This window comes from Chiloscyllium plagiosum, chromosome 10 (assembly GCF_004010195.1).
Source record: "Chiloscyllium plagiosum isolate BGI_BamShark_2017 chromosome 10, ASM401019v2, whole genome shotgun sequence".
NCBI lineage: Eukaryota > Metazoa > Chordata > Chondrichthyes > Orectolobiformes > Hemiscylliidae > Chiloscyllium > Chiloscyllium plagiosum.
In genome coordinates, this window is record NC_057719.1 from 50827039 (window position 1) to 50851849 (window position 24811).

Here is a 24811-nt window from a genome sequence, read left to right on the forward strand (position 1 = left end):
TACTGCACATTTTGCAATCTTTCAAATTGTTTTATATTAATAGCTTAGTTTGCTATTATATATTATTTTTTGCATAATAACTATCTGCTTTATTTTTAAAAGTAAATATTCATCATTCTGTTCCTGAGATTCAATGAAAGCCCACCTTGTAAAATAAAAAGAATCATTCAACCTAGATTTCAGTCTGGGTCTGAATATTGCAGCTAGGATCATCCCAAATCTACTGTTTACATTCTGCAAGCTACTGAAATTTTTTTAATGATGTTCCACCTGGAAATCTTAAACACATTTTTAATATTATTTTATTAGGAAACCTGTGTGAAATTTCAAGGCCGTAATCTTACCTTACGGTGTAGCTGTGTTACAAACTGCACGAGCAAGTGTGATTATCTATGATGTTATATGGAGTACTGGATGAGAATACTTTCTTGTAATCATTTTTGCTGCACGTTGTGATGTTAGTTTTTCAGAAGCTACAACATTAATGTGTAAACTAAAGGGCATTTTAAAATTGATGGTTAGCTACAAGATTGCATTTTACCCCCTCCCCCCACCACCCTTAATCCAAACATGGCTACCAAAAAGAAATGAAGCAAAAGTGGAACGTTTCCTTGTATGAAGTGACGGATTTGGAAAGATATCCAGTTACCATATAATTCCTGTCAGACAAAATAGTACAAAGGACAAGGCTTATTCCATAAAGTGGCACAGATTATATGGATTTTATTCTGTGCTCATTTCCAATTATGACTATTTTTATCAATTGATTGATGCTTAATAATTTCCCCCAAAACATATTTCTATTTGCTAAAACCAAGGAATATCTATGCAAAAAGCAATTTGTTTTGTTTATTGCAGCTTTGGTACATACCTTATATTTCAGAAAGTGTTTTTTCTGTGACTAAATTGCTGATATTTATGCATATAAAGATGTAGTTTGTTTCTGTTCCTTTTCCACAGAATAACATGTTCTCCCAAATACAGGCATGCTGGCTTGGAGTACAGTGGAAATCTATTTTTCCTTTCCTGCTGGCTTTGTTCCAGATAGCCCTTGGGGTGGTCTCTCATCTGCAGTGCATTCATCACAACCACTGCATAGAAAGAAAATGGGGTGTGGGCCAGACTGGTTTCCTGTACTTGGAACAGACATAATTAACAACTGAAGGGTTTGTGTTTTAGCTTGAAAATGCATTGATTATGGAACCAGTCTATTGTGCTTTGAAATGTGTTGTTAATTGAAAAAAATAACGTTTGTAGCTTTTAGTATTATGACTCCTTAATTTCATTATAACTTGTGTTGATATGGCTTTTTTCAAAAAAATAGGTTATCTAAGGTTTAACCCATTAGGTGTATGTTTCAACATGACAACCAATAACAGCTTCCAAAGAGTTCTGGCATGCAGCTGTGTGATGATAATTACTAGTCTGCCAGAATTAAGTGTATAGTGAGTTCAATTAGCAGTCCCAATTATTACTTCATCACAATGTGCAAGAGTCCCCTTTATTAACATGTAGGCGTCAATCCAATGCTGCAATACGAGTGTAGCTGACAATGCAAAAAAACTGAATTTGAAGTGTAATTTAAAGGAGATTATAAAACAACTCCATTTTAAACACAAGTATCCAAGCAAAAGGGTAGTATTTTATCAGTTAGTTAAGATTTATGTGATGTACTCTCCTTAATATTTTTTGATTTTTTTCATATTATCCTTTCTTTTTAAGATCATTATGACTTCTCCATTTTACTGTCCATTTAGTTGTCATCTTCCTCCCTCTAGAAATATGCCTTGCTTTCCACACCATGAGTGAAATGTATTTCAGCCAGTCACGTTATATTTAAATGTATTTCACAAAATTGGCAGTGCTAAGTGAAAGAAGTTCACCTCTTTTCTACAAGTACAGGTCATTTCCCTTTTCCTTTTGCTGAAGTCTGGAGTAATGCCAAATTGCATGAGTTAACAACATACTTCAGTCTGCAACTCAGTCATTGGGGAAAAGAACTTACAGTTTTGCAACATTTTCTGATTTCATGAATCAATAGCTGCTTTATATATTGTACCTTACATTGAGGAAAGTTTTAGAATTCAGAAGGAATTGATTTTCAACAGCATATATTTGATTTTGTAACTTTACTGAAATTTTCAGAATAGAAAAAACTGTCAAGTAAACCTTTGATAAATAAAGAGCATTGACTAAATCTGTCAAATGCAATGTAAAGTTATTATGTTTTTTTAATTGATTTGGAAGTAGAATAATAAGTTATAAAGGCTCTGCAATTAATTGCAAGAGTTGAGGAGAAAAATATGATCACAAAATATCAATGAAAGTGAGGCATTTGCTACTGTACATAGGTAAAATTGTTTAGCTTTTCACAGAGCTTGATGGGTGAAAAATACAGGGTGCAGGACTCAATCTTCAGGAGCCTGACTCTGTCAATGTTTCATTTGGAACTCCAAGTCTGACCCTTGCTCAGTTCTGCAGCAGATGAGGCTGAAAGGCTGTTTCTAAACCAGTTAGGTAACTACTTGATGAAGTCACCTGAAATTCTTTTAGGCTTATGATTTAATGCTGCAACCTATTAAACATGAATCAGAAATACTCACAAGTGATTGTAATGCATCTGCTGCTCTTAAGAAAGTCGATCACCCAAGCAGTGAATTTGCAGATTTTTGTGTCTTTAGATCTGAGAACAAGCAATTATGCTGGTGGAGCCCACTGGCTACTGCCTACAGCCTACACTGGGGATAATAAACCATAGTAATGCTGACAAAATCAAAGTGTTACACCTTTAGGTGCTGGCCAGCAATGTCAAACGCGAAGTAGTAAGATGGAGAATATGGAAAGATTTTTGATAGTATGGATTGAAGACCAAAACCAGAACCCAGTACCTTTTATTTTGATGAACACCCAAGCAAAAGTCAAAAACCTGTGTGAAGACTTAAACAATGTGCTGGATGAAAGTTCTAGGTCAGAATGTTTTAATGCTAGCATGGATGGTTTTAAAGAAAATTCCTATTTGCACAACTTTAAACAGCTCTTGATAATTCATGATTTGGAAATGCCGGTGTTGGACTGGGGTGTACAAAGTTAAAAAATCTCACAACACCAGGTTATAGTCCAACAGGTTTAATTGGAAACACACTAGCTTTCGGAGCGTCGCTCCTCCATCAGGTGGTAGTGCCCTGATGAAGGAGCGTCGCTCCGAAAGCTAGTGTGCTTCCAATTAAACCTGTTGGACTATAACCTGGTGTTGTATGATTTTAAACTTGCTAATTCAGAGATGGCTGACAAATTCTTCACCTATTTGATGCAAGTCATTGAAGATCAGGAAATTCTAATATGCCTACAGCATACTTAAGGGAATTGCAAATATTGCTGACCCATAGGATGAAGTGTCATGCCTGAAATCATGAGATAAGATTTGTGGGCTGTGTGTTTAAGTATCCCACTACAGTGTCCCCGAGGTCCGATGTGGAATTATCACTTCAGAGAGAAAGGCTGGGCTTAGTGTAGCAGATAAAGCTGACACATTGGAATTGCTTGCATTCAACAAAGAATTTCTCAATGAAAGCTTAATATGGCTAAAATAATTAGCAGGAATGGAGGGTGGTGTGGCTGTCAGCAGCCACTCCCTTCATGTCTAGTCCATCAATTTAGCATGGAGTAACTTTGAAAGAGAATTCCCCAGGGGACCCTGCAAGCAACCCTGAAATGTAGGGATAGGCCCTTAGCTATTCTTCCATTCACCATTTTAAGGACTTTGTTATGATCAAGTCATGAGGAGTCCAATGGCACTGCCCCTCTTTTCCCAATCCTCATTTGAATTCAACAGATTCTTTATAAAAAATAGTTTGCCAATTCAGTCTGTGTTAACTGCTCATGTGCTGTGACTGTAAAAGATAAAATAGGCAAAGTCCTTGACCTTTCAAAAACAAAAGAGGCACATTTTTATTGTCCTTAAATTGATCTAAATTAAACATGCTAACTTTGACACACACATTCAAAATTGACATGCACACAAGTAGATTTTCAGTGGGAACATAAATTATGGAAAATAAAGTCCAGTAACATTAAAGATACCACTTCACAGCCTTGGAATGTGATACAGACATGTAACCATCTTTGACTTTGATTTCAAAGATTGGACATTTCATGAAGGTTAGTGACTAGGCAGTCTTTAGGCTGAACTGAGTGGTTCTCCTGACTTTGACTTTGAGATGATTAATACAGAATGTAGATGTACAATTTATCTCTTTTGAGTATGGAAGCTGCAGGATTGAGTTCTTCTAAATTCTCCATCTGTGGCAAATGTACAATCAAAAAAAAGCAAACACAATTTTAAATTTGCACGTTTTCTGGGTAGAGAGAGAAAGAGAGAAACCAACACTGGGTTCTTGCTCCTTCAGCATCTCATGTGCTTGTTCTGGTTTCTTCCAAAAACAAGTGCTGTAACACACTAAAGGCTAGTGGTTTGTCACCTAACCGTTTTTCTGCACCTGCCCAGTTATCCTAGAAATTATTAAGGTTCATTGAATTCCAGATGCATAGCATGTATTAGATGGTGTGTGGACAAATTCATTTCACAGCCAGAGTACCATTCTCTGAGTGACTGTGTTAGATAATTTGGCCCTACCAAGTTGAGTACCCTGGTAATTGTCTAGATGCTTTGTCATAGAATTGGAGCTAGCCCTCATTCATACTCCTCAAGGCCTGGTGAGACTTTTCAGAGAGAGAGATACCACTTAACAGCCTTGGATTGTGATGCAAATGTGTAATCATCTTTGACTATGATTTTAAGTTACTTGAATGTGAGGTTTAGCCTTTTTAAGAAGATCCAACTGATGGCTTCTAACCAATAAGTTCATTTTTCATAAAGCATGACTTCATAGCAGCTTCATTTCATGGTGAAGTGGGAATCCTATCCACATGTTTACATGCTGTGGGTTTAATTTGGATGGTGGTTGAAGACAGTAGGTCCTTACCCCCTCTCTTGACCCCAACTCCAAACCTGCATTAAATTCCTCCCAGAAATGTTGATGATTTGCTATTGTCAATGATGACAGACCTTGCTGAAGTCACCTTTGTGGTGGAAAAGAAGTATTCGTCTTAGCCACAACTGAATACCTCTCTTAGCATTAGACAACGAGACATGTATTTCGACAGTACTGTTTGTAACCACTGAATATCGCAAACTGCCCTCGTGCGAATGAATACTGTTGAAACATGGCAGCCAAACTGTTTGCTGCAAGATCTCACAATCACCAACATGGCAGTGACCCAATAATCTTGATTTTTAAGCTAAATAGTAACCAGAGCACCTGAGGTAGCTATTTAGGCATTCTTCACAATAATGTCTTGGCATCTTTTGTATCCACCTGAAAGGATAGATGGGCTCTTGGTTTAACATGTAATCTAAAAGATGACACTTCCAATAGTGCTATGATCTCCCATAAAGCATTGAACTGTCAACTTTGATTTTTGTGCTCGAGTCTTCAGCAGACAGTTGAACTGGCAATTGAGTCACATAATTGTAACACTACAACATTAAATTCACATTAAATGTTGTCATTTGGACATCTACGCGAAGGCATTTATGTAAACAGTGGACCGACAGAGGTTCATTCAGTTTTATCTTTCCCTCGAACTTGATGACATGACAGACATGACTGAGGACACGCTATCTTTAATGTACAAGGAAGTTGCTTTAATAGAATCATTCTAATTTTATCATATGATAATCTGCAGCTGATTTTTGGGAAGTCAGCATACTTAATCAGCGAATATTCTATCATGGTTAATAAATACTGGGAGTGATTCTAAAACAACAATTAATAGAGAGGAACTGGAAGTATCATAAATTACAAGAGTAAAAACATGTGAACTGAAGATCAATTCCCTGACATTTTATGTCTATTATAAGGTTTTAAATGTCTATATTGCCTATGTCCGTATTCCTATGCATAATGGTGCTAAGTGTGGCAGCTTCTGTCGAGAAAGAAACAATGTTAACTTTCCGGAACAGAAACCTTTCTTTGGGATTGCCGATTCTGGTGAGGGCTTCAGCCTTTCTGGCCACATGATTCTTTGAGAAAGGTATCCAAGAGCCTGGTTACATAATTGATGATCAGATTTTACATGAGGTAGATTGCTGTAAGCCATGGTAGATGTGGCATCATGGACCAGACTCACTCAAACACATTTACATGAAGATGTGAAATTAATTTACATAAATATAGAGGTACTGTAAAGGGATTCTTGTGGTGCAGTGGTAATAGAAGGCCCATGTTCGAGTCATCCCCGGCTCCAAAGGTGTAACATGTCTGAACAGATTGGTTAAAAACATGCAGAGAAGCACAGTGTATATAAAGGAAACAGTGATATTATATCATTATAGCATTTGTAAAGAGCTGGGAATAATAGTGTGAATATTGTTACAACTAGATCCTACAACTAGTTAACTAATTGCTTTGCTTTGCAATTAACTGCCTTATATACTGATAGACATTCACGGCAGAGAAAGAAGTCATTCTGATCATCATGTCCACACCATTCATCTGATGACACTAATCCCCTTTTCTAGCTCTTAGGCCATATCCTGGAGGCTATGGCAATGCAAGTGAATACTGCTTAAAAGTTAAACATTTCTGACTCAGCCACCCTTTCATACAGTGAGTTCCAGATTCTATCACTCGCTGGGTGAGCAATGTTCCCTCTGATTTTCTCTTTCTTTAAATCAATGCCTGCTGCTTATTGACCCCTCTGCTAATGGGAAAAGTGCTTTCACATCCATCCTAACTGTGCTGGTTGTAATCTTATCCATCTTTGTCAGTTTCAAACTTTACAGCTCCAAGTAAAAAAAAACCCATCCTGATCAATCTTTTCTCATAGCTCAGTCCCTCTCACCCAGGCAGCATTCTGATAAATCTCCTCTGCATCCTCTCCACAAATCTTTTTAAAAGGTATTCGTTCATGGGATGTGGACATCGATGGCCAGTATTTATTTTCCATCCTTAATTTCCCAAAGTACAGTTAAAAGTCAACTATGTCACTGTGGTTCTGGAAGCACATGACAGCTAGACCAGGTAAGGATGGAGACTTCCTTCCCTAAAGAGCATTAATGAACTGGATGAGTTTTGCAACAATTGACAGTTATGTGGTCACCATTAGACCTTTTCTTAAAAAAAAATCCAGACCTTTATGGAATTCAAATTTCTCCATCTGCCATAATGGGATTTCAACCCATGTCGCCAGCATAGTAACATACGACTCTGGATTGCTAGCCCAGTGATAATAATTGAGGCCACTGCCGTCCCTACCTCATCTTTCCTGTAATGTGGTGACAGCAATACTTCAGTAGTGACCTAATCAACATTTTATATACAGTTCCAGCATAATCTCCTTACTGTTGTTTTTCTGTCCTGGCTATTAAAGGCTAGTACCTCATATGCTTTCTTAACCACCTTACCTATTTGCCATGTTACCTTCAAGATCTGTGGATATGCGCAACAAGATTCCTCTGATATTCAGTACTTTCTAAGGTCCGACCATTCATTCTTGCTCCATTAGCCCTCCCCAGGTGAATTACCTCAATTGTCCAGGTCGATTTCCATTTGCACAGTACATTCTTCTGGCATAGCTCTTCATTAAACATTTACCGGTTCCTGCTTCGTCACCAGTACATAAGACAATTTAGTTTTCCAAATAACCGACTTGTTTTCTATAGTCTTCATTATGCTGTTAGTTATTTAACATTACTAATTACTTTAGAGTCATCGAGTCATACAGCATGGAAACAGATCCTTCAGCCCAACCCGTCCATGCCATCCAGGTTTTCTAAACTGAACTAATCCCATTTGGCCCATTACATACCTGATTATGTAAGAGAGGAACTCCTGCTTTTAGTTAGATTTTCTAATCAACTATGATAGTATCACAGAGCACTGTGCTTTGATTATTAGATCATAGAATCCCTACAATGTGGAAACAAGCCCTTCAACCCAACAAGTCCACACCGACCCCCTGAAGAGTAACCCACCCAGACCCATTCCCCTACCCCATTATCCGATATTTACCCCTGACTAACACACCTAATCTACACATCACTGAAGACTGTGGGCAATTTAGCGTGGCCAATTCACCTAACCTGCACATCTTTGGATTGTGGGAGGAAACCGGATCACCCGGAGGAAACCCACGCAGACATGGGGAGAAGGTGCAAACTCCACACAGGCAGTTGCCTGAGGTTGGAACTTGGGTCCCTGGCACTGTGAAGCAGCAGTGCTAACCACTGTGCCTTTATAGATAATAGAAAGCAATTTGAGGAATTGCAGTGGGGATGAGAAGATACTGTGGCAGGTTGAGAGAGCTTCGCTGCATTAGTTATGAGAGAATATTGCAGCTGGAGGAAGTAAATTCAGCAATTGGACAGATGTTGGAACACAGCAGGGTGTAACTGGTTGAAGTCTTCCTTAGAGGGGCTTGGGAACTTTCCTGGAATACCTACATAACTACAGTGAATTTTGCATTAGGCTCGCAGCTCAATTTAAGCATGTTATTTAAGGGTATGGAAAGACAGTCAGATACCACAAAATGCTCAGCTATAAAATAGATGCATGTGTACCAGTTTAGATGTCATTCACATATTTGATGTTCCAAACGCTCAGCTGTCTCTTGCTAGGCATGTGAAGTTTTATATTGAGAGCAATGTTCTCTGTAATTTTTTTGTGCTATACAGATCTGAGGTCCATGTGCAACAACAGCTTCTACAAAAAATAGCCAATTCATTGGCATGCCATTTAGTGTACGTGAAATCTCTCAGCAGCTGCACATTTTGTGCAGCTTAGAGGGAACATTGATGGAGACCATGACACTTTCACCACCTCAATTAACTTTTTCAGCAATTATTTGGAATAAACCTTGCGTTAGTGATATAACTTCCTACTTTTGTTTGTTCAATTGTGGAATATGGACATCGCTGATGAGGCCAATATTTGTCACCCATCCCTAATTGCTCTTGAGAAATTACTGATGAGCCACCTTCTTGAACCGTGTGATTGTAGGTAGAGTGCTGGTAGGAAGGGGATTCCAGGATTTTAATCATCATGCTAATGAAAGAACAGTGATAGAGTTCCAAGTTAGTTATGCAGGTTGTGGTGTTTCAGATACCTACTGCTCTTGTCCTAGGTGGTAGAAGTTGTTGGTTCAGAAGGTGTTGTCAGACGAGCCTTAAATTGCTGTAATCATTTCATACATTTTACACATTGGTGTCACTGTGTACAGTGGTTGAGGATTTTTAAGTCAATGGGTGGGGTGTTAAACGGGTCGGCTGCTTTATGCTGGATGGTGTTGAGTTTTTCAGTATTATTCACACCTTGTTCATCCGGGCAAGTGGCGGGTTTGGATCACACTCCTGACATGTGCCTTGTTGATAGTGGATAGATTTTGGGGAGTTGGTAGGTGAGCTGTTATCTGGCTGGTTGTTTAATTATTCTCCACCATTCATACTGGATCTGCCAGGCTATCAGATTTTTTCTGCTTCATTGATTGTGGGATTGTTTAGCTTGATTATCTATTGGATAGTGCTGCTGTTTAACATATAAGTAATCTGATTTTGTAGCTTCATGTCTTATTTATTTCACTCTATACACTGAATGGCAGTCAAAAATTATATTCTCCTACATCTAATTGGAACTGAGCCCAGCTCCCAGAAGTGAAAAATAATGCCAGTCCATCAAATCTCAGGAGCTTTATTTTGTGGTTTTGTGAGTATCTGCTGCTCCTGTTGTGCCTTGTTGCACTATTCATTGGTTTGTTTATAATAGTGGATGAGGGATATGGTGAGACAAGAAGTTATGACTTGTGTGTGAATGCAATTCTGGTGCTGTTGATGGCCATGTCACCCACAGATGCCTAGTTTTAAGCTGCTAGAGCTGTTCTGAATCTATGCCTATAAGCAGAATGCTAGTGCCACATGAAATGATGGGCAGTGTTCTCAGTGGGAAAATCTGAGATCCCTCATCAGCTGCCACAGACCAGTCTGGCAGATATGTCCTTCAGAAATTGATCAGTTCTGTCGGTAGAGGTTCTACCGAGCTACATTTGGTGAGCACTATTAAATTCAAATAAATAAAATCTATGTAACTGTCTGTAATCCTAAATTTCACTATCATTAACATGTTAAAAACATAATGAAAGGAACAAATGTGGAGCTCGTCTTGCTGTCTCATGTTAAATCCAATTCTCGGTTTTTTTATATGCTCATGATCTCATGTCTATTTATTTCACTCATTACACTGAACGGCAATCATAAACTTGGGAAGTATGTTCCCTTACATCTAGCTGGAAATGAGCCCCGCTCCCAGAAGTGAAAGATGATGTTCTAAAACTCTGCCAGTCTATCAAATCCCAGGAGCCTCATTTTGTGATTTTGCATATCTGATATGCCATTGAATCCAAAAAGGGGAAAAATTGATTAATCTTGGTAACTACTTGTAAGTGACAATATAGTTTGTAAACGTTTGAACACAGTGAACAGAAATAGGTTTTTCTGAGAAGTTCAATAATTTTAATCAACAGTTTTCATTTTTTTCCAGTCACAAGAGGCAGTCCAAACTGAGGAAGATGATGTTACAGGTTTTCCAGGGACCAGTTTTATTGCTGTTGCAGATTTACCAAAGGTAACCACTCGGTTAAGACATGAATTTAGTATTATGTAAATTTAAATTGCCCATTTAAAGGCAATGATTAAATAACATAAATTGTCATTGAAACAGGAATACATTTCAGTTCTGCCTTTCTATTTTAATTGCTTACATTATTACACTTTTGGGAAGTAAATGTAGATACCAAACTCTGTATACAAGGCTACACAAAAAGTGTGGCGCTGGAAAAGCACAGCCGGTCAGGCAGCATCCGAGGAGGAAGAGAATCAACGTTCCAGGCGTAAGTCCTTCTTCAGGAATATGGTGGGGTGGGGAAAGGGGCTGAGAGATAAATAAGGGGGTGGGCTGAGGGGAAGGTGATAGCTCGGAGGGGAGAGTGGAGTGGATAGGTGGAAAGAAAGATGGACAGGAAGGACAGTTCAAGAAGACAGTGCAAAGTTGGAGGGTTGGATCTGGGATGAGGTGAGGTGGATGGGAGATGAGGAAACTGGTGAAATCCACATTGATCCTGTGTGGTTGGAGGGTCCCAAGGTGGAGGATGAGGAGTTCTTCCTCCAGGCGTCGGGTGGCTTGGAATTGGCTGTGGAGGAGACCCAGAACTTGCAGTGTTCTTGGCGGAGTGGGAGGGAGAGTTGAAGCGGTTGCCCGTAGGTTAGTGGGGTTGTTTGGTGCGTGTGTCCCAGAGATGTTCCCTAAAACATTCCACAAGTTGGCACCCCGTCTCCCCAGTGTAGAGGAGACCACATTGAGAGCAACAGACACATCCAAACACCTCATCTACTGTGTCTGTTGCTATTGATGTGGTCTCCTCTATACTGGCGTGACAGGACGCCAACTCAAAGCATGTTTCAGAGAACATCTCTGGGACACATGCACCAAACAACCCCACCGCCCTGTTGCCGACCACTTAAACTCCCCCTCCCACTCTGCCAAGGACAAGTCCTGGGCTGCCTCCACTGCCAAATCTAAGCCACGCAATGCCTTGAGGAAGAATGTCTCATTTTCCGCCTTGGGAACCTCCAACCACATGGCATCAATATGGATTTCACCAGTTTCCTCATGTCCCCCTTCCCCACCTCATCCCAGATTCAACCCTCCAACTTGGCACTGTCCTTCCTGTCCATCTTCCGTCCCATTTATCCACTCCTGCTCCTCAGATGCTGCCTGACCCGCTGTGCTTTTCCAGCGCCATACTTTTTGATGCTCATCTCCTGCATTTGCAGTCCTCGCTTTCTCCTACTTTGTATGTAGTCAAATTTCTCAGCAGAGAAAAAAAAACACTGCACATATTTCAAATATAGGTTTCACATAATAAGCTAAAGACTGACGAGGTTCACATCCCTGGATGCAAACACAGATCTGTGTTTCTGCTAAATAAACAGCTGACCATTTCAAGTGTATGAAGTATATCAAGAGTATTCCTCTCCAGGGTGAATTACAATATAGGTAGCAATATATTACATATGTGGGGATTACCACTACGTGATATAAATGCTATTTCTTGCAGAGGAGATGTGGAGGTCCTTCCACCTGAGTTAATAAGCTGAATGGAACTAGCTCCCCATGAGATACTGGTAGTTGAAAATAAATTGAAACAGCTGCAACAGCTTTCAGCAGCAGTAAGTGCCAGTGGTAACCATAGCAACCATCATCTGCTAACTGCTGCTGAGCTTTCTGCAGCACCAGACAAATAAAACTTGCTCATGCAGAATGCAGGTTCATGGCTGCTCATAGAGTCCTCAAGCATCCTACCTGTTACATGGCAATCATACATAATGCTACCTCAGACAGCTTTGTTTCAACCACACATAAAACCCTCGAAATGATTAGAAATGGGAATTTGTTTTATAGGAAAGATTTAAAAGTTTATTATGATATTTCATTCCATTCTAGAAACAAAATTCCTGGTCATTTCAATTCAGGCCATAGATGGTCACATGTGTACTCTATCCATGATTAGATTAGATTACTTACAGTGTGGAAACAGGCCCTTCGGCCCAACAAATCCACACCAACCCTCCGAAGAGCAACCCACCCAGACCCATTCCCCTACAATTAACCCCTTCACCTAACACTACGGGCAATTTAGCATGGCCAATTCACCTAACCTGCACATTTTTGGCCATGGGAGGAAACCGGAGCACCTGGCGGAAACCCACGCAGACACGGGGAGAATATGCAAACTTTATACAGACAGTTGCCCGAGGCGGGAATTGAACCCGGGTCTCTGGCGCTGTGAGTCAGTAGTGCTAACTACTGTGCCACCGTACCACCCAGATGCATGGAATAAATATCATTTCAATATCTGCCTGAACAGGTTTATCTCTCTCTCCAATTTAATTGCATGATGGTTGTTAAATCCAACAATTAAAGACAATGTTTATTTGTAATTATTCCATTGGAGGAGCAGAGTTGATGAATGAAACATGTAGCTGCAGTCTGCTCATGAAGATGTTCAATTCTAGTGGTAGGAATGCTACTCTCCTGTAAACTAACACCGATAAAGATATATTTCAAGTAACAATTTGTTTTGTGTTCTAACTGTCTCTGTTTAAAGGTAATTCTTACATTTAATGCTTTGAATTAAATTGGTTCAAAGCGTGATACCACTTTATATATGAACTGAAAACTTTAGATTCTAAATTCTGATGCGGTATGTTCCACTTTCAGGTTTAGGATGTCCAATTTTTAAGGATTGTAAAGGATAGGAAAAAAAGGCAGGGGGACAATGGTGATGAAAATTTGAACACTGCATGATGTCTTAGGGAGCACAAGTTGTCCTTCTATCATTCAGCAGCCTTGGGACTTCCATTTAGGTCTGGAGAATTTTTCAAACCACAGAAGGGCACAAGTCAGGGTCAGCACGAGAGCTTTTAAATACGTTCAGCTTGCTGCACAGCATCCTTTTGCATTTTATTCTGAGATTTAATTCAATGCTGTAAATCGTAGCTTGAAACAATATTTAATCCTCAGCATAAAACCTGGAAAAGGATAAAATTACATAAGTACCAATGGCACTGGGGCATTTGTTCATGTGTGTGATTGAAGTGCTTTTATTCCTCCCATACCCTGTTGTGAGCAACAAAATATACCTTTTTAACCAAATTATCCAACAAGTATATCAGAATGATTGCAAACAGAAAATGGAGTACTTCACTGAAATGAATGCGAGTGTAGACTGAGCATGAGCATATATTGACCTTGTGACTTAAACAGTGATTTTAAATAGACCAATGTACTGCTGAGTGTTGAAAATGAAAATCACTTAGAAACCCACCTAAACTAGCTATTATAAGGTTTTACACCAGCACAGCAAGAGAAACATTTTGGAGAGAAGGACACAGCGCTGCAGGAACCATCCTGCAGATGCCAGACCACAGAGGTTGTCTGGCCAAAGAGTGTCGGATAAGAGAGGCACAACCTGAAATTTATCATTAAATGTAGTTTTTAGTCCTTGCTATCAAAGTCAGCCTCCAGTCAAGGCCTTGATTTTTGTTTCTCCCTGAGTCATTGAATGCACAGAATATTTAAATAGAACTCAGTAGCACTAGATGGTTATTTTTAGCAATTGGTGGTATAAGGGAAGTAGAGCTCTTAAATTGTTATACGTGTGCCAAGCTCTGAAACCAATCAAATAGTCGATTGCTCTTACGTTAATCATCTGGTGTACCGTTTTTATACTAATCAACTGGTATGGAACTTATCAGTGAGCCATACAGTGTGAAGACCTCAGATCAATCAAATAGTATGTAATCTTGAGGTCAATCAAACTATACTGATTTCTTGGGCTAGTTGCTGCATTTAATTTGATGATGTTCCTCATTTTCCTGAAAAAAGGATATTTTTACAGAATAATGCTGTAATAAAACACTTGTTCAGTTACCATGGTTACAGATGTTCTGATTCCTGTGGGGAGCAATAATTTTTAAAAAGTTGAATTTTCCAAATGACGAGCAAAAGAAAACCAATCAACGTGACTTCACTTTTTCAGACCTTTACTGTAACAAATATAAATCATTACAGATCAAACATTAATTAGCAGATAACTGATGCTCAAAGCTAAATAGAAAGATAGGTTTTGCATTCACATGCACAATCTAAATATGTCTTTGTGAATGTCTTAATGCAAAGATGTGCAGGTTAGGTGAATTGGCCATGTTAAATTGCCCGTAGTGTTAGGTAAGGGGTAAATGTAGGGGTATGGGTGGGTTGCGCTTCGGCGGGTCGGTGTGGACTTGTTGGGCCGAAGAACCTGTTTCCACACTGTAATGTAATCTATTTTAAATCTAAACACCATGCTTCCAGTTGATATGTAGAATTAAATAAACAGTCACTCCCAGCTCACCAGTAGAGGTTCGCTTCTTCCCGTTATGACAGAATTTTATTACTGCTAGCAAGGCACACCTTGGTGACTCTTTTTTCTTTAACTCTTCAAAGAACCCCATCTATTCTGTCTCTGTACTTTGAATAACACTGATTTGGAGGTGCCGGTGTTGGACTCGGGTGTACAAAGTTAAAAATCACACAACACCAGGTTATGGTCGAACAGGTAGTTGTGGAGTAGAAGATCGCAAGACACAGAATTTATAGCAAAAGTTTACAGTGTGATGTAATTGAAATTATATATTGAAAAAGACCTGGATTGTTTGTTAAGATTAGATTACTTATAGTGTGGAAACAGGCCCTTCGGCCCAACAAGTCCACACCAATCCTCCAAAGAGTAACCCACCCAGACCCATTCCCCTACATTTACCCCTGCCCCTAACACTGCCAATTCACCTAACCTGCACATTTTTGGACTGTGGGAGGAAACCCACGCAGACACAGGGAGAATGTGCAAACTCCACACAGTCAGTCGCCTGAGGCAGGAATTGAACCCGGGTCTCTGGCGCTGTGAGGCAGCAGTGCTAACTGCTGTGCCACCGTGTTGCCCACATCTTTTAGAATGACCATGTTGGTTTTAGTTCCTTCCTTTGTAATCCCATAACTTCTTTTGAAGTTACATTCTCAAATGAACTTTAACAATAGGTGCCATATCAGCTCAGATAATGCATTGAAGGTGTAAGGTTAAAGTCTGTCTGTGTGTGTCCCATATTCAGACTGATTCTATTTCTAAAAAAAGGGATTTACAGAATCTTACATGGATTCATGCAGTTTTTGAGCAAAACAAAATGTAATTCTGCAAGTACAAATTCACCACCCAAACTTATATGTGTGTGCATGCATGGGTGTGGGCGGGGGGGGGGGCGTCTGTGAGAGTGTGTGTGTGTGTATGTGTAAGGACATGAATGTAAAGGTGTATAAGTCTGTGATAGGGTGCATGTGTGGGTGTGAGTGTCGAGGGTGTGAATGTATGAGTTATGAGAGAGGGTCTGCGTAAGTGTATGGGTGTGTTCTTAACCTCTCCCAATGCCTGAGCTACGGTGACCTTCAGGTTAAACCACCACAAGTTATCTCTCTCTAATGAGAGAGAGCAGCCCCATGGTCTATTAGGACTATGGTGACTTCACTTTTATTGTATTAGGTTCAATGGGCTGCAGGGACCATGGGGACTGATGCAAGCATCTCACTGAAACATTGATGTCACCAAACGTTCACTGAAGCTTGTGGCGAAGAAGTTCCATAAACAACAGATCTTCTCAACCACTGATGAATCCACCATATTTACTCTCGGATCCCTGTTGGTTACAGAGAACCACATATTGAATGAAGTAAGCCGAGTATGAAGAAAACTAATGACTCTATTGCAGTACAAAAACATTTACATTTTTGGAAGGGTGTATAGTTTGCAGATATTAGTCATTTGTAAGTGTTAGCTACAGAACAAAACATGCAATCTTTCATGTGCCTCAGAGGAAAGTATAGTTGACGATCATATCATTTTTACAAACAAATGATTTTTCTTTCAGTTGGGGTTAGATTGCTTAATTTGCCATTTTTTTTTCCAATCTCCATTCATTGTTTGTCAAAACAAATAAAGAAGCTTTCCTGCCTTAAATATATTACAAGTTTTTAATGTGTCAGAGTGAAATGATCAGCACCAAAAACATCCTCAAGAAGCAATCAGTGATCTATATACATCAGGGAATGCATTCCTAATATTTAAACTTTAGAACAACACAGCTATTTAATTGCACACGCTTACTGAATCAGCTACATTTAGTTCTTTTGGTTTCATTCTTGTGTGACCCGTACTATATAAAAATCATGCAATGAAAATAGCACTTAAGGTGTTTGTGATTCAATCACGTTATAGTCAACACGTTTTAAAAGTTCACGCTTTAGAAGCAGCATCCCCTATTCGTCAATTGTATTACAGCCAATTCACATTGATAAAATGCATGTTATAGCAGAACAGCCTCTATATGTTACAGAATGTCTCAAAAACTTCACATATTATGGATGGATAATTGGATTAATTTGCACCTATTTTTAGGCTGCTAAAAATGTTTTAGAGTTCCAAAATGACACACATACTTATACGGCAAAGCTCACCATGCGCCATATCAGTGCGGACATTGGCAGGTACACAATGAATAAACTCTGAGTCAGGCAACTCATAAACCGATCCTTTGGTCCAACTCATCCATGCTGACCAAGTTTCCCAAACAAAGGTATTCCCACTTCCCTGCATTTGGCCTATATCCCTCTAAACCTGTGCTATTCATGTACCTATTCCAAACGTCTTTCAAATGTTGTAAATGTACCTGCATATAGCACTTCCTCTGGCTGTTTATTTCACATACAGACACCCACAGTGTCAGAAAATTACCCCTCAGGACCCTTGTAAATCTTTCTCCTCTCACCTTAAAAATTGGCCTCCGAGTTTTGATATCTCAGACACACATGTTTTGGCAGCATTTGTGAAGAGAAATCAGACAATGTTTTGGGTCCAATGACTCTTTGTCAGAATTGATGGTAGCTAGGAAGATGTCGGTTTATACGCAAAGGATAGGGTGGGTAACGAATAAACAATAAGTGGGGATAGAGCCCAATGAGAGAGAATAGTTGGACAGACAAAGGAGTGGATAACGTTCTGGCTAGGAAAGTGAATAGCTGTTAATGGAGACTGTTAGTGGTTAACAGTAGGTAATGTTCTTCAACCAGAGAATGGTGGACCTGTGGAATTCATTGCCATGGAGTGCAGTGGAGGTTGAGACGTTAAATGTCTTCAAGGCAAAGATTGATAAATTCTTAATCTTGCAAGGAATTAAGCGATACGGGGAAAGTGGGGGTAAGTGGTGTTGAAATGCCCCATCAGCCATGATTGAATGGCGGAGTGGACTCACTGGGTCCAATGGCCTTACTTCCATTCCTATTTCTTATGGTCTTATGGTAATGGCAGACTATCTGATAACAAGGCCTGGCATGTGGGGTAGGGGGCCAGGACATGGGAGAGTTCAGGCCCTAAAATTATTGAACTCAATATCCTCCACCCTAGGGAAAAGATCTTTACTATTCATCTTATGTATCTTCCTCATGATTTTATAAATGTCTGTCAGATGTCCACTAGGATTAAGCAGAGCAGGAGTACCATGACATCGGTTGGGCTGCATTACTATTTTGATACAAGCAGTGTGATTGGTCTTTTAATCTCACACAGCTAAAAATGTATTCAACCGCAGAAATTTAATTGACTGAAAACTGGTAGCTTTGATGCTGAGGACCTCAGGAGGAGTCTGAAATGGATCATCCACTGGGTACTTCTAGTCGAAGATGGTTGCAAGCAGTTCAGCCCTATTGCACGGGCTCGGCCATCATTAAACATGAGGATATTTGTAGAGTCCTTTCCTCACACTTATCCACATTGTATTACTCCTGCCATGGCTTTTGACCACTGACTTAACACGAACTAATCACCTTGAAGCCTCTTTGGACCATTTTCACAACGCTCATTCCCACCTTGTTCGGTGTCATCTGCAAACTTGGAAATATTACATTCGGTCCCCACATCCAAATTACGTGCATCGATTATTAACAGCTGGGGCCCATGCACTGCTTCTTGTGGTCCGCTACTGGTCACAACCAGTCAACCTGAGAATGATGCATTTATTTCTACTGTTCTTTGCATTAACCAATCCTCAGTCCGGGCCAGTGTATTACCTCCTCACCCATGTGCTCTAATTTTGTTTACCAACCCGTCTAAGACCTTATCAAAGTATTATGAAGATCTAAATATACCACATTCACTGGTTCCCCCTTATTGATGGTCATACTGTCCTCTTAAAACAGGTTGTCACACATGATTTTGTTTTCATAAATCCATATTGACTTTGCCCAAATTAGGTCATTAGCATCTAGATGTCAAGTTATTAATTCTTTCCAATAGATTCTGGTATTTGCTTCACTACTGTCTGGATACCAAGTAATTTGTTGGCTTGCCTGGTTGTGCCTCTGACTGTCATCATTCAACAAGTTTGATATACTGGATTGATGATAGTGGTAGAGTAATGAGTATGTCAGACCATGAAATTCTAGATTATTGTTGGAATAAAATTCAGTAATTGCTGTTAATGCTCCACAGCACCTCATGGATGCCTAGAAGCTGCTAGATCTGTTCTGAATCCATCCCATTTGGCATGCCGGCAATGCAACACACTGTGGAGGGTATGCTCATTGTGAAGATGGTTTTCTGTTTTCACAGTGACTATGCAATGGTAGCTCATACCTAAAATGTCATGAACTGATACACCTGCAGTAAGCACATTGGTGGGGATGTGATCAGGTAGATTGTTTTCCTCTTGTTGATTCTCACTACCTATTATAGGTGTAGTCTGCCAGATATATCCCTCATTACTTGGTCAGTTTGATCAGTAGTAACATGACTAAGCGAAAGTGAGGACTGCAGATGCTGGAGATTAGAGTCGAGAGTGTGGTGCTGGAAAAGCACAGCAGGTCAGACAGCATCCAAGGAGCAGGAGAATCAAAGTTTCGGGCAAAAGCCCTTCATTATCATTTCTGATGAAGGGCTTTTGCTCGAAACGTCGATTCTCCTGCTCCTCAGATGCTGCCTGACCTGTGCTTTTCCAGCACCACACCGTTGATCCCAGTAGCAAGACTGAACCACGCTTGCTGCTTTAAGTCTTGCTATCCACTCAGTCTTTTGGAAATCCATCTAACGAGTGAACAGCTTGGTTAGCACTAACTGGCTTGGTGATCTTGAAAATGAGCTAACAGTGTAAAATTAGCATCCTGCTTGCAGCTGGTGGACACATGCAATGTGGCCCTTGTTTTTGGAGGTTATCCAGATTAGCCTTGATAATATGGTTCACCAAAGAAATTTTCATGTAAAAATGCAATAGTTAATATAATGAAATCCAAATATAACATGCATCTCAGCAATTTACATCAATTTCTCTGTGATCATTGGACCATAAGGAAATGTAAATCCAAATACCACAATGTGGAATAAATTTATATCCAGACAAATGGATTTGAGAATTCCTCTTCCATTACTTGAAAAATATATTTGAAGAACATCACTGCTAACACTGAGGGAGAACAAACAATATCTATTTAACTTTTTTTTTGTGTATAATTGAAAATTATACAAGCTTCTACTCTGTAAGCAGGAACGCAAATCAGCATAAGACAATAATGCTATAAGGCTTCCATGTTACAAGGTTTCACATCAAAATGGAGCCTCACAGGACAACCTGTTATGTTAATTGCTTTATATTTTTCCAAAACGGAACAATTACTAAGGGTATATCAAAGCGTATAACAAGCAATTTGAAGTTGTTTCTGACAAAAACACATTGATAATGATGCATATGCAACAACTTAAATGGCAGTATTTGAAAAAGATATCTGGTGGGCCTTGGCACTCAGTATAAATACAAAACATAATTCCTTTCATGCAGTTTGACTCTTCCATGAGATAAGATAGGTTGTCTCAGGCAGAAATGGTGGCACATGTTGTCATGCTTCTGACAGCACAGGGAAAGAGTTATCAGTCACTATGCTCTGCAGTAAGCGTTTAATAGCTGTGCAATTGTTTTAAGATATTCTTCTAAAATCATGCAGACTTGTTATTTCTAGAAAATCGCTCTGCTTGTGGCAATCCTCTTTTTCTACACTGCCCTCTTCAGGGCATTTGCAACCATGTTTTTGCAACAGAATTTTTTTAACCTCTGGAAACTCAACAATTTGTTCAGCTATTTAGCTATGTTAAGTTAGAGGTTGGATTATTATGATTTACTTAAACATTTGCTGGAAGACAGATCCATAAATTCAACTAACAAAAGGATTTTTCAATAACATTTCAATGACTGCAAATAATTTTTATCAGTTTTTATCCATTCAGAAAGCGTTCAACCGGTGAAATCTTTCCATGTGGAAGTCAATTTGTAATAAGTATTTGCGATATTGGAACAGTATAATCCTATCTTCTTTTGCCCTGATTAATTTTTGTATTTTGAAGGTTCGTCTGTGCTAGTGGATGAGTTAATCTCGTCTCAGGCATTTGCTAGCAATACTGTCTAACAAAGGCTGCAACTATGGTTCAGATTTCCTCACTCACTATCTTTATTTCTTCTCCCTGCACACATCCCTCTCCAGTGTGGATAGGTAACCTATTCACTGTGCTGCACAGTCACGTGGCTTAGCATATTGAACAAAAATTATACCATACAGTATATATATTTCTGATCATTTTTGGAATGTGGTGAGAAACAGAAAATGTTGAGGCAATTGTTTCCATTTCTTTTCCAGGCTCCTGGCCACACAATTACAATAAATTGCTTCAAACTGCATAGTAACAGGACTAAAATTAAGCATGGACAAAACCAAAATGGTGTATTTTAAAGATTTGCAACTATTTTTACTTCAATTTCTCATAATTACCACCAGTAATTATCATGGCACGGTCGCTCAGTGGTTAGCACAGTTGCCTTACAGCGCCAGGGACCTGAGTTCGGTTCCCTCCTCGGGCGACTGTCTGTGTGGAGTTTGCACATCCTCCCTGTGTCTGCGTGGGTTTCCTCCAGGTGCTCCGGGTTCCTCCCACAATCCAAAGATGTCCAGGTCAGATGAATTGGCCATGCTAAATTACCCATAGTGTTAGGCGCATTAGTCAGAGGGAAATGGGTCTGGGTGGGTTACTCTTCGGAGAGTCAGATTGGATTTGTTGGGTCGAAGGGCCTATTTCCACACTGTAGGGAATCTAATCTAATCTAATCTAATCTAATCTATCCTCTTAACACTGGAATGAAAGTTGAAATAGCCAGTACCTATTTAGTGCCTTTCATGTTCTCAGGTTGTCTCATCATACTTTAGAGTAAATAAGTTTCTTTTGAAGTGTAGTTACTATTGTGTTATAAACAAACATGACAAACAGTTTATGGTTCCACAATCCACAGTGGTGAGATGAATATCTATTTATTGAATGGTGTCGGTTGAAAGATAAATATTGACTGATATTCCAGGAGAACTCAAAAATAAAACTGCCGATGCTGAATATCTGAGACAAAAACAGAAATTGCTGGAGACACTTAAGTAGGTCTGGCAGCATCTGTGCACAGAAAGCAGAATTAATGTTTTGAGTCCAGTCTTCCTCAGAACTGATAGCAGCTGGGAAAAGATGGTATTTATGTTGATGACAGGGTTTGGGGTGTGAGGAGGTAGAGTGAGCAGATGAGTGAAGATGGAGCCCAGAAAGAGAGAAAGACCATTAGACAGACACAGGATGACTGATAATAAGACAGAGAAGCAGAAAAGCTGATAATGACTTTTTCCTTCCCTGGCTTACTATCAACCAATCCTTTGACTGCTTAACGACCTTTGTTTCTGTCTGAACTCTGTCTCCATCTATCTGCTCACTCCTTTCCCACTCCCTGTCATCAGCATAAATACCACCTTTCCCCAGCTATTATCAGTCCTGAAGAAGGTCACTAGACTCGAAACATTAACTCTGCTTTCTCTCCACAGATGTTGCCAGACTTGCTGAATTTCTCCAGCAATTTTTGTTTTTGTTTTACACCAGGAGAACTCCTCTGTTCATCTTTGGATAGGGCCGTGGCACTTCTTACATGCAATTGAGAGAACAGATGAGGCATCATTTGACAGCTCATCCAAAAGATGGTAAGCGCTTGCTATGTTGCATTGCTCTCTTCGGCTTGAACTCTCAACCCTTGTACTCAGATCTTATCATGAAGCTTCAAACCAGAGAACAGAGTATTAGGTGAACTGACCATATCCTCCTATTTTCTTTCCTGTACTTTCAACTTAACTGAGACAAAGTGGCTGAAAACAATTACCAGTGGCAGTAAACCTTAGATTATACTGTAATATGTTTAGGTGATTTAATAATTCAACTCATGTTTTTGTTTTTTGCATGGAATTGATTATTTGTTAAATGCCTTAAAATTATTAACCGATACAACTTTGGTTCATATTATTACTAAAGGGCTCAGAAATCAGACACAAAACTGCTGCTTCAGTGTGACTTCTGTTTATTTTACAACTTTGACTCTGCTCTCCGTCAAGTCACATGTCTCTCATACTGTGTGTCAGGTCATACAGAAAGTACAAATATCTATGGTGGTGTAAATTCAGACATTTGTCTTGTATATCTCGGTAATTCAAAGAGTCATGTCATTGTAGAGGTTAAGTGAGCAGAATTGTACAGTTCTCAGATCATTTGGTTAGCACAGACGAATGACATATCAGTGATCACTTCCCGTGGAATATGCAAGTTAAATATTTCTATCGATTTTTATGCCTTCTGCTCCAAGTTCCTATACATTCCATGTTACATTCCATTTAAAAAAAAAGTTTCACATATTACTAGCTTTGTTTTTAAAAGATTTTCAAAGTGACCAAGCCTCAACAACAGCAAGTTGTATTTATATAGCATCTTTAAAATAATACAATACTGTATTTCAAGACATATGAAACAAAAATTGGGACACTGAGCTACATAAGGCAATATTAGGCTAGATGGCCAAAAGCTTGGTCAAAGAGAAAGGTTTTAAGAAGTGTCTTGAAGGAGGATGGGTTGAAACAGGGAATTCCAGAACTTAGGGTTAAGAGAACTGAATTACCACTGATAATGCTGCTATTAAAATTGAGAGTTCTCAAGAGAATTGCAGATAACGAGGAAGGTTTAGGGCTGGAACGATTAAGTAAATGGAGGGATAATGGTGATCATGAAGAGATTTAAATGTAAGAATGAAAGTTTTAAAATTTGCATAGCTTATTTACTCTATTCAAGTTTTTAACTTCAAATGCACACAATGAAACCCTAGTCTTTCACTGACTGCTTTCCCTGATTGATATTTGTCCTTCTATTTCGACTCCAACATTCGCTACAAAGAAACAAAGATTAGAATTTATAAAGCACCTTCCTTAACCTCAGGACTTTTCAAAACACTTTATGAACAATTAAGTGTGTTTGAAATATTGCCTCAAATTAATGGCACTCAGCCATGGTGAGATTGGTTGTGGAGATACATTAAATCCAGCAGGATTCCCGTCTCTTGCCTGGTTAAGTCCACAGTGTCAATGCTTGCAAATAGCATTGCTACAATGTCGCCAACTACAGCTCTAAAGGTGGGCATTTGCTTGGGGGAGTAGTATGAGAGCTGTCTTCTTGTCCTGATTCCCTCTTCCACAAGCCCTCTCCTGCCATCACTTGCTTGTCAATTCAATCTTTCTTGTATCCTGGTTCTTGGGTGGATACATTGCTGCCAACAGGCACAACCTCTCTGCCAAGCAATGAAGAGCTGCCAGCATCTGATTGACCAGCAGTTTTCAGTGGCCTTCCCACTCCTGGGCTTCTTATTTCCAGGGAAGGCCTGCCCAGTTGTATGCCTGATTTGGACTTAATGCAACCTGTCTTCCTGAAAAGCTATCGCAGTGCTTTTACTAGCTGTCTAGCTATCTAATGAAACCCCCATCAGCTGCTTTACAGTCTGCCCATTGTCACTGTTATAGAAAACTGCTGCCATGTAATAAACAAGGTTGGGGATAATTAAATCCAGTTCATGGTTTGGAATCCTGTCTGTCAACTGTGGCAAGGTGAAACCCGAGCCTGCAACAGCATTTTGCAGCCCTCAAAAAGGAGCAATTCTTAATTTGTTGTACTGTAAGTGCAGCAAAATCACAATTGAGCCAGGATTTGTTTCAACTATACATATGGTCAGAAATCT

General features: G+C 39.5%; 1 protein-coding gene across 9 annotated transcripts in view; it reads left to right on the forward strand.

Moving 5' to 3' along the window:
- kiaa0586 (KIAA0586 ortholog) overlaps nucleotides 1-24811 on the forward strand; it is a 515789-nt gene that overhangs the window by 366941 nt on the left and 124037 nt on the right. For all 9 annotated transcript variants that reach the window (XR_006312780.1, XM_043697759.1, XM_043697766.1 and 6 more), the window contains one exon: nucleotides 10593-10676. Coding sequence is in view for 8 of the 9 variants with exons in the window: in XM_043697759.1 (XP_043553694.1) it covers nucleotides 10593-10676 (84 nt within the window). In the remaining variant the exon portion in view is untranslated. The remainder of the gene's footprint in view (nucleotides 1-10592; nucleotides 10677-24811) is intronic.